At 32.1% G+C, this 11019-nt stretch overlaps 1 protein-coding gene across 1 annotated transcript in view; it reads left to right on the forward strand.

Annotated features, from left to right (window-relative positions):
* Positions 1-10801, forward strand: part of LOC149933277 (midasin) — a 106092-nt gene extending 95291 nt beyond the window's left edge. Inside the window, exons 43-71 of the mRNA XM_090156633.1 lie at positions 26-180; positions 2249-2440; positions 2506-2748; positions 2814-2885; positions 2944-3414; positions 3483-3956; positions 4027-4122; positions 4196-4290; positions 4397-4662; positions 4743-4852; positions 4929-5162; positions 5222-5390; positions 5453-5508; positions 5567-5663; positions 5752-5854; positions 5917-6025; positions 6088-6203; positions 6259-6626; positions 6686-7371; positions 7546-7764; positions 7835-8005; positions 8073-8592; positions 8669-8842; positions 8911-9243; positions 9310-9770; positions 9834-10147; positions 10223-10442; positions 10518-10556; positions 10627-10801. Coding sequence (XP_090012759.1) covers positions 26-180; positions 2249-2440; positions 2506-2748; positions 2814-2885; positions 2944-3414; positions 3483-3956; positions 4027-4122; positions 4196-4290; positions 4397-4662; positions 4743-4852; positions 4929-5162; positions 5222-5390; positions 5453-5508; positions 5567-5663; positions 5752-5854; positions 5917-6025; positions 6088-6203; positions 6259-6626; positions 6686-7371; positions 7546-7764; positions 7835-8005; positions 8073-8592; positions 8669-8842; positions 8911-9243; positions 9310-9770; positions 9834-10147; positions 10223-10442; positions 10518-10556; positions 10627-10770 — 6707 coding nt within the window. The 3' untranslated portion in view covers positions 10771-10801. The remainder of the gene's footprint in view (positions 1-25; positions 181-2248; positions 2441-2505; positions 2749-2813; positions 2886-2943; positions 3415-3482; positions 3957-4026; positions 4123-4195; positions 4291-4396; positions 4663-4742; positions 4853-4928; positions 5163-5221; positions 5391-5452; positions 5509-5566; positions 5664-5751; positions 5855-5916; positions 6026-6087; positions 6204-6258; positions 6627-6685; positions 7372-7545; positions 7765-7834; positions 8006-8072; positions 8593-8668; positions 8843-8910; positions 9244-9309; positions 9771-9833; positions 10148-10222; positions 10443-10517; positions 10557-10626) is intronic.
* The last annotated feature ends 218 nt before the right edge of the window (positions 10802-11019 follow it).

Raw genomic sequence — 11019 nt, forward strand, 5'->3', positions numbered from 1 at the left:
AGATTATTATTTGCAATTATTTTAGAAAATAACATTCAAAGTAATATTAAAGACATTGAATGTACAACTGGTGTTGCTTGGATCAATGTTGGCTATATTACTGCGACTTTCTTTGCACCTTGGGATAGTATTGATCCTGTCCAAAAACATATTCACAAACTTGAGTTTCATAAACGATATGTAAGTGTAACTCATATTTTATATCACCAGAAGTAAATTAACTAAAAGTTTCAGAAAGTTGTAGTTCACATACTGGAGGAATTTTCCTTATGTCATGCCCCATTAATATCTTTTTTAAAATTTCACCAAAGGGTAATTATTTCTGAAATCATCAGACTTTGCTGCATGATAGTAACAGATTTTAACCAAACTTTTTGTGTGCGTTCATCTACCTCGACAATGAAGATTTCCGAAGTTTACCGGAAATATTTCAAAAATTTTTAAAAGTTATGATTTTCTGAAATTTGAGTTTTTTGGCTTAATTTTGGTGTATGTTATTGACATTAATTTTAATATCGCGTTTGCTAAAGGTTGGGAAAACATAAAAAATTGTATCCTAAGGTAAAACTGTATGCTGAAACAGAATTTGAAATCTATTTCATTGTATCTGCTATAAATTTTGATATACGAGCCAAAACGTGGGGTGACACTTAATATTTTACTCACTAGGCGGCACACCTCCAATAACAAGAAGACTTTTTCAGTGCATCATCTTATACACAGAAACGTTCTTGTAAAATATCGTTTTGGTCTAAGCATTATTTCTATATAAAAATAATATTAAATTGTTCTAATTTTTTACCAATTATTTATTGCAATTTTTTTGAAGTAATATAAAACAAACTATTAATGGTTATACTAAACAATTTCTATGCAATTTATTCCATTTTTAAGAACCGTGCTTTGGTCTTTTTCAAACATTCGTTCGCAAAGTAGTAATGTCTTCACCTTGGTGATGTGGGACTTTTAACTACACAAAGAATTTCAAATTTCAAAATCCAGTGTTCATCTTTTCTATTTGGCCAATTGTAAGAGCTCAATATTCCGTGCGGGTGAGTAAACTAATAAGTGATTCTCTGCATTCTTCATTTGTTTCTCTAACAACTCAGAAATATAATTTACGGTCCAAAATTGTGGCAACGTATTGGCCAGGCAAGAAGTCGGACCGTGGATGCAACGTTTCATCGCAGATTTTAACTTTCAAAAATGATTTGAAAGTTAAAATCTGCGATGAAACGTTGCAACCACGATCTGACTTCTTGCCTGGCCAATACGTTGCCACAATTTTGGACCGTAAGTTATATTTCTGAGTTGTTAGAGAAACAAATGAAGAATGCAGAGAATCACTTATTAGTTTGCTCACCCGCACGGAATATTGAGCTCTTACAACTGGCCAAATAGAAAAGATGACACTGGATTTCGAAATTTGAAATTCTTTGTGTAGTTAAAAGTCCCATATCACCAAGGTGAAGACATTACTACTTTGCGAACGAATGTTTGAAAAAGACCAAAGCACGGTTCTTAAAAATGGAATAAATTGCATAGAAATTGTTTAGTATAACCATTAGTGGTTTTTTTATATTACTTCAAAAAAATTGCAATAAATAATTGGTCAAAAATTAGAACAATTTAATATTATTTTTATATAAAAATAATGCTTAGACCAAAACGATATTTTACAAGAACGTTTCTGTGTATAAGATGATGCACTGAAAAAGGTCTTCTTGATATTGGAGGTGTGCCGCCTAGTGAGTAAAATATTAAGTGTCACCCCACGTTTTGGCTCGTATATCAAAATTTATAGCAGTTACAATGAAATAGATTTCAAATTCTGTTTCAGCATACAGTTTTACCTTAGGATACCCTTTTTTATGTTTTCCGAACCTTTAGCAAACGCGATATTAAAAGTAATGTCAATAACATACCAAAATTAAGCCAAAAAACTCAAATTTCAGAAAATTATAACTTTTAAAATTTTTCAAATATTTCCGGTAAACTTCGGAAATCTTCATTGTAGAGGTAGATGAACGCACAAAAAAAGTTTGGTTAAAATCTGTTACTATCATGCAGCAAAGTCTGATGATTTCAGAAATAATTACCCCAAAGCTAAGCTTTACCATCGCCCCTTAGAGACTATTTTGTTTGAAAGGTGGCATCGTGAAAATGCCCACAATTCCATATGAAATAAAAAGTCTTGATTTCAACTTTGATTTGTTGCCTATAACTTTTTAACTTATATTTTGGGTAGCTTGGAGAGCTGAGCAGAAGTTTGGAATTAAGAGATTGGCTCTCAAGAGCCAATGTAGGGATTCCCCTAAGTGAGCGAAATGCATCTGATTTGCCAAAGTGGGTACTCGAGGAAATGGACAAAAGAAAACATTTTTATGAAAAAGTTACATTATTGGAAAGTAAAGTAGCATATAGACCAGATAGTAGTCAAGTATGTAGCCTGTATTTTTATCATTACCATTATTAACAGCTCAAATTAAAATTTTTTCCTTTTAGTTTTCAGCTTTGTCATTAGAAGTTAAAAGATTTTTCACTAATTTGGCAACTGTATCAAAAGTTAATGACATGTATTACAACCTCAGTCAAATTAAACCCGGAAATTGTGGTCCAAGAGCATCCCAAGTCTTACAAGAAGTTGATGTTTGGCTTCAGTCCCTTGTAAATTTTCACAAAAAGCTTATGAACAATTTTCTTTTCTATCAAGATCTTGTAGTTCCTTTTGCTTTAGGGATTGTACAAGTAAGATTGGAAATGGACAATGCCTACCAATAATACATTTACGAAAATTTTGAACATTTTTTCAGATGATTCATGGATTCAAGCTGTTATGGAAACAATCTTCATCAAACTATTCAAATTTTTTGCTTCAACTAAAAGTAATTATCATGTGATTCACTTAACAGTGAGGGAACTATATTATCTTCGTTACTTTAGAGCTGTGAGACTCTGACTAACTTGTCGACTAGTCTAGGAGTATTTTCCTACATTAATGAAGCAAATCCAGATCCATCTTCATTTGCTAAAGAACTTATAAGACCAGATTTTCTAGAAGACATCTCAAAAGTCCTAGATGTGAGACCTCATAAAGAAGATGTAGATATGGAGAAACAATCTGAAACAATTTATGTTTCTAATGCAATAATCATCATAAGATCAGCCCTTCTTGAACTACTTAATAACACAAAAATGCGCTCAGGGTTCAAGGGTATTAGTGAAGACACCTTTGAGATAATCAGTTCAGTTTTTGCTCTATTTATAAACCTTTGGGAAAAAGAGATTGAAGCTGATAAGCTTAGAAAGGAGGAGGAAAGTCAAATGTATGAGATGAAAACTTATGATACTGAATTACCAGATGATGAAAGATCAGAGCTGGAGATTATGGAAAAATTTCCTGATTATTTAAAAGTAAATAATTTATCATTTAAAAGGATTATAATGAACAAGTCATATTTATCTTTCTTTGAATTTTTAAGGAATTTTCAGATATACATAATTTAGGAACAGAAGATCCTATTGGCAAAGTACCGCCTGTAGCTAGAGAAAAAAAGCTAGAAACGCATATGGATGAAAAACAGCTCTTGTACCTTTGGAATGTTCATGAAATGCTGATAAAATCATTGGAAAACTCAGTTAAAATTGATGAACTTCAATTGAATTTCACAGAGCCATTTATGTTACGTTATAAAATACTTACCAAAGTTTTAAATGCTGGAAGCCATATTCTTGACCATGATCCGAATATTCTCAGTGCTCATATATTAGCCAGCCATTATGTTTCTTCCTCCCAAGATGAAAATGTATTTGAAATGTTAAGAAAAAATAGATTTGATGTTTACCATTCTTCATTACCAAGTGAATCTGTAAAGTGCCGAAAGGTTTTGGATGATTTAAAAGAACAGATTTATCAGTTGTTAAAAGAATTTCCACAGCATCCAGCCTTAAAAAGGGTAAACCCACATTTTGGATAACTTATAAAAATTTTTGATATTAACCGAGAAAGGCAATCTCCTTTTTTAGATTCTATCAGTTATAAAGAGAATTTTTGGATTTCCTGTATCAGTTCCTTTGATGAAGTTCATTACTGGTCTTGAGATTGTCCTTGAAATTTCACAGGTAAATCTTTTGAGATTTTGTTATATTTTACTTTTACATGAATTATAGGGTTGTTAACTTATGTGGTTTACAGGATTGGGAGCAAATTGCTCACAGAGGTATTTCTTTAAAATCCCACCTTTCAGCAATTTCAAATTTAATTATTGAATGGAGAAAGATGGAACTTAAGTACGACCTATTTCATTATTATCTTCAATCTATAATATTGTTAATAATTTCTAACCACTTTTTTTCTTAATTTTGACTTTATTACAACATGTTGCTATATTTACAGATGTTGGTCTTCTGCTTTGGATTCTGTAGTTGAAAACCAATACCTTAAAGCTTCACATTGGTGGGCAAGATTATACAGTTTATTTTTATCCCAGGAGAAAGATTGGAATACTCTTCTTCATACTCTCATTCATTTCATCGAGGGATCTACTATTGGGCAGTTTCAATGTCGTTTGCAGTTGATTTTGCTGTTTTCTAAACAGTACTTTCTTTTAACAAAATTCTCAACTGATATAAAAAGAAGGAAATTGGTTTCAAGTGACCATGGTATCTATCATACTTTCGCATTTTGTTAGATAAGTAGTAATAAATATTTCTTTCTATCTCTTATCTAAATTATTTTTTAGAAACGCTGTATTGGATGTTACGCAATATTCATTGTTTTTATGAACAGTTTTCAAATAACATTCTCAACCACATTCAGTCAATCAGAAAACCCATTGAAGAGAAACTAAAGGTGTTTATTGAAAGATTTTATTTGATTCTGTGAATTCCAAGTTAATTTATTCTTTTTTTAATTTTATGTAATACAGGAATTTGTTAAAATAGCACAGTGGAATGATATAAATTTCTATAGAATTAAAGCTGCTGTTGAAAAATCCCATCGTACTGTTCACAAATATACCAAAGAATTTGAAAATGGCTTATTGCAACCAGTGAATCTATTACTAGTTCCTCAACAAAGTAGTCCAGATAAATTATTTAATAACAAAGATAGTAGATGGAGTTTTTCAGTTATATCAAAGGATTTTGTTTTATTTAATTGGGTATGTACACTAGTTTTCATTTTCAGTGTAATTTTAATAATAACATTTGCACTTGGTAGGATAATGAATTATTTAAAAAGAAAAACGCGCCAAAGGCTCTATCTGTTAGATCAGACTCGCCTCTTCACTGCCTTCGGAGACTTTCTAGGAAACTATGCAAGTTTGCAGATTCTGTACTTTACAAATCAAAAGTGCCAAATAGAATAGTTGCTCTTGATAGTTCTTGTGGTAAGAATTCTCGCATACTTACTAATGTGATACCGTATAAATAATCACAAAACTATTTGTAGGACATATTGTAGAAAGCTTAAAACAAATTCAGATAATGGACCAGGGAATCAATCAGGTAGAATTTGCTCAGCACTTATAATGTTAAATTTTATAACCATTAAAAACTTTAACAGAAGCAAGATAAAGATGAAAGAAAGAAATTTGTCAAATTTCAATATACATTGAAGAAAAAAGCTTTAGCAGATCTCTTCAAACATCTTGCTGAGTTAGGTAAGTAAAGTTTATAAGATTAATGAAAAATATTTTCTAAATTTTTTGTATAACTAGTATTAACTAAGTTATTTTTTTACTTTAATAGGTTTGTCCTTCAAGAAAGGCTTAAATATATCAAAGCAATGGAAAACCATGGATGAATTGAAATTGCCTCCATTACCCATCTCAGAGAATTTCAGCCCTGAAGAGTATGTTAAATAATTACAATAAAATTTAAGAAACAAATTTACACAAAGTTTTAAATTTCTAGCAAACTTGAAAAGTATGTGCTCAATTCAAATGAAGGGCGTGAAAAATATTTTCACAAAGCAGTTGCTCAACTTTCACTTTTGTTAAATAAAATACAGTCAGCCCCTAAAGTAAGTTGCTTTATGACTATTATTCCCTTTTTTGTAATTTTTACCATATTTTCCTATTGAAGGAAGTTGATCTGGGAAGCATTCATAGGTGTAGTGGATTTTGTAATCACTTGATGTCACTAATATCAGAAAATCAGAAGGAACTTCATTTTGTTTGCAAAACATATTGTCGATTAAAGTAAATTTTGTAAATATTATTCACATTCCCATAATAATGTTGAATGGTTTCTAAGGTCTGATCTTCAGAATCTGAAAAGGCTCTCTGAAGAATATCAGTCTAAGGCAAATGAAGAAAAAAATTGGAAAAAGATATTACCCCCCCAACTGTGTTCTCAAAAGTGGCAGAGCCAATTAGAAAATATTGTTATTGGAACTGAAACGAACATTCATCATTTTAAGTGTCTTTTTGATGCTTGTCCTGCAAAAATGTCTTCTGAAGTGCTCCCTATAATAATCCAAAGCGATTTACCAAGATATTCGTCTTTGGAAAATATAGTTTATAGCGATGCTAATTGGATCAGTGTGAACTCAAAACTAGGATCATGTTTAAAAAAACTGCAAGACATAAAAAGTGCTCTGGCCAAACATCCACCTGAACAAGGTATTCCATCACATTTTTTTGTTGCCTTGTTCAAGTATTAATGTTTTTTGCAATTTAAGGGCTAAACTTGTTCACTTGGAAGGATGTTGAAAATTTGAAGATTTGTTTTAAAATATTTAACGAAATCACTAAGGAATTGTCTGAAATTTGTGATATTTGTGGCTCAAATGGACCTATAATGGAAGCGATTTGTGATTGTGTTAAAAAAATTAAACAAGCTTCTCTGGAATTTGAAACCGAATTTGAGAAGGAAGTCAAAATCAGTGGTGATTCTAATAGGACAATTGTTAGAGATCGTAGTCAACAAATTTCAACTAATGTTGAGCTATTGCTTGACAGTGTTACCAGAACTATTTTGCTTGCAACTCAGGCTGTGATAAAAGCATCTTCTGAGGATGAAAGTGTAGATATTGATTGTGATTTCGAAAGTGATCCTCTTGAAAAATTCCATCTAACGAAAGTATTGATTGGCTATCACAGTAAAATATTTGATATTCTCCGGCTAAGTGAGATTGGAAAACTCATTACCAACTTAATAACTTCTTATGTTACTACCATATGGGAGACCAATGTTAATCCAAGTGTTATGAATCATTTGGTTTTCTTTGCATTGAAAACTTTGCCATTAATTGAACAGTATTCCAATCTAGTCCTCTTTTACTTTACATCTGCATTAGCTACGCATAGAGTGTCTTGTAAATTATTATTCTTGTTAACCACAATATTTTTGGAATTGGCACAAAAAGTAATTGCTTATTATTATAAGCTGGTACCGCAGAAATGAGTCTAGGGCTGTTCATTAGAAATAGAAACCCTTTAAAATTGCTAATAAGTTTTGATTCTACTCATTTCTATGGTTCTTGACAACATTTTGAGTTAAAGAGTTAGTAAACCAATTAAACATTGTTGGTTTTTTCAGGGTTTTTGTATACCAGAGGAGCTTCAAGATGAAATTTTAGATGATATAAACCCAGGTACCAAGTTCAATGAAATTGAAGATGGTGGATTGGGTGATGGTAAAGGTGCCAAAGACATCAGTGAGAAAATTGAATCTGAGGATCAATTAGAAGATACCCTTAAGGAAGGTGAACTAAAACAAAATGAAAATAATGATGATGAAGATAAAGAAAATAAAGCAGTAACAAAATTGATTTAACATTCTTAGCCTTATTATTTTCAAGTTGTTAATAATTTATATTTCAAACTAGGATGAAAGTAAAGGGATTGAAATGTCTGAAGATTTTGAAGGTGAAGCCTTAGATCCTGAGAAAGAAACTGAAAATGAAAATGATGATTTAGTTGACAGCTCAGAGGAGCGAGAACTTGATAAGCAGATGGGAGATATTGACAATGAACAATCTGAGAAATTAGACGAAAAAGTAATTCCCAATAATGTCTTTAAGTTTCTAACAATTATAGTATATTAATTTTCTTTTCTCTTAATAGCTTTGGGGTAGTGAAAGTGAAGATGAAGATAAGGCTGACAATGAAGAAGAATATGGCGATGGAAGTGAAAAGTCCAAGTCTGAAATAGTTGCTAAATCGGATGGTAAAGAAGAAGAACAGGATCCTAACAACCAAAATAAATCTGATCAAGATAAGGAAATTAATGAACTTGGGCAAATAGACGATTATGAGGACAATGTTGAAGAGTCACAGAGACAACCCAATGAGCCTGAAGAATGTGGTGACATAGAACTTCCAGATGATATTCAAATTGATATGGATGTAGAGGATGGTGTTGATAAACAAGAAGAAGAAGTCAATGAAAATGAAAGTAAGATGGATGAGGATGATGGTCAACCTGTTAGTGAAAATGATGAAGATGATGAAGATGAAAGAGAAGGAAATCTAGATGAAAATATGCTTAATGAAAACAGTGAAGATGGGAAAGAAAGTGGAGAAATAGATAAGGTTGAAAGTACGGATGAAAATGAGACGGAAATGAAACCTTTAAGTAATTCTGGTGAGTTAAATCTTTTTTAAACCTATAGCATAGTCTATAAAAGGAAATTAATCAGAGCTTACGGTTTTTGCTCTAGCTGAAACTAAGGCAAGCAGCTCCACAGAAACTACTGTGCAAGGAACTGGGGATAATGCTAATGAAAGTAATGAACTGGAAAAGGATCAAATGCAAGAGCATGGACAAAATTTGGAAAGCAAGCTAGAGGGTAACGGAAAATCTAATCTAGGTGAAGGAGCAAATTCAATGGAAGGTATTGTTGCTCAAGTTATAAATTAGATTTCAGTTGGGCTAAAGTAATAAACTTTTTATAACATTTAGGGCAAGAAGAAATTGCCAGTATGAGCATTAGTGGATGTGCAGATGATGTTATACAACCGAAAGAAAAGTATAATTCTTCAAAGACTATGGATAAAGATAGAAGTCTAGCCATTAAGGATTCCATGGAAAAACCACTTGAAAGGAAAAGCACTGTGGATTCAGATGATAAAGAAAAATCTGAATTAAAAAACAAGAATTCCAGCCTTTATCAACATATTCGGGAAGGTGAGAAATTTGATACAGAAATTTTGGATCTTGCATCTGAAGAAGAGGCTTCCAAGACTCAACCTTCTAACGAAAATTCAACAAATAAAAATGAAGATTCAAATAATGGTATTGACATAATGGATATTTATTTATTTATTCACTTTTAAGGATTTTTTTCTTTATGTATTGCAGATATGCCTATGGAATCCATTGAAATTGTGGAGAAGGACAAAGACCCAAATATTGTAGAAAGGCCAATGTCAGTTAATAAAAAATCTCAACATGGAAATTCCAAACATTTGGATGAGAGACGTGATAATATGGAACAAGTAGGAGAAGCAATGGAAATTGTGGGAGATATATTGCCCACGTATGGAGCTGCAAGAGGCCCAGATTCCACTATCCATACAAAACATGATTTGTGGTCAACTTCTAGTCTAATTTCGCAAACTATGCAAGAGTTTCCATCACTAAATGCTGTGGAACCATTTGACGTCGGTGAGCAGGCTCATAACTGTTGGAGATTTTGCGATCGATCTGTAGCTCCATTAGTGCAAGAACTTTGTGAACAGTTGCGACTAGTTTTGGAACCTACAAAGACTGCTAAACTTAAAGGCGACTACAGAACTGGAAAACGTCTGAATATGAAAAAGGTAGCCCATCTAAACTTTAAAACTTAAATTTTTTGCAAAATTTGTTAAAACCAATATCTGCAGATTATACCATACATTGCTAGTCAGTTTCGAAAAGATAAAATTTGGTTAAGAAGAACCAAGCCTAGCAAACGTCAGTATCAAATTGTCATAGCTGTGGATGATTCTTCAAGTATGGCTGATAATCAAACACGTCAAATGGCCTTTGAGTCTATTGCTCTACTGGGAAAAGCATTGTCGTTATTAGAAGCTGGCGAATTATCTATAATGAAATTTGGGGAAGATGTCAATGTGCTACATTCTCTTGGGGAGACTTTCTCCGACATTTCAGGGGCCAAAATTCTTCAGTCATTTTCTTTCCAACAAACCAAAACTAGGTATTCCATTTACTTCATCTGTCATTTGCCGTGGAAAATTAATGCTTAAATAACTTCATCACCATTTTCTAACAGGATAGCGGAACTGTTAAATGCAAGTACGAAACTGTTGACCACTTCTCAAAGACTGTCTTCTTTGAATTTGGGAATAGAATTCACACAATTACTAATTATTGTGTCGGATGGACGAGGGGTTTTCAATGAAGGTGAAGATGTAGTGAAAAATGCCATGAGAAATGCAAGGGCCAACAACATTTTTATAGTGTTCATTGTTTTGGATAATCCATCTAATAAAGTAAATAGTTAAATTTTGGGGGTAAAAAAACCTTTTAAAAAGATTTGAATGTCATAATAACCAATTTTCTTACAGGATTCAATTTTGGATATAAAAATGCCAAGATTTTCTGAGGCAAGTAATTTTAGTTGCATGAATGTTATACTATAATATTATTAAATTTATATGTTTTAAAAATTCACAGGGACGAGTTACTTTTCATTCGTATCTGGAAGATTTTCCATTTCCATTCTATGTCATATTGCGCGAAATTAAATCAATGCCAGTGGTTTTGGGAGAAGCTCTCAGGCAATGGTTTGAGTTGGTAACTTCTTCCGAACGACAATAATTTTAGAAATAAATTTTATATCTAGTGTTTCTATTTGACTACTTTCTTAAAGTCCATATGCAACATCTCCTAGGTGTGTAAATAGTTTAACTGAAGTATTTGGTTAGGAACTTCTTTTGCTACATAACTTTGTGGCACACATCCCCGCATGATTTTTTATCGCTTGCGTAAACAGTGGCTCAAGGTTTTTATATTGGCTTATATAAAAAAGATGCACTATTTTAAATGTTTTGACAAACATTCGACATT

The sequence above is a fragment of the Leiobunum rupestre genome, chromosome 8, assembly GCF_980474605.1.
Source record: "Leiobunum rupestre chromosome 8, qqLeiRupe1.1.hap1, whole genome shotgun sequence".
NCBI lineage: Eukaryota > Metazoa > Arthropoda > Arachnida > Opiliones > Sclerosomatidae > Leiobunum > Leiobunum rupestre.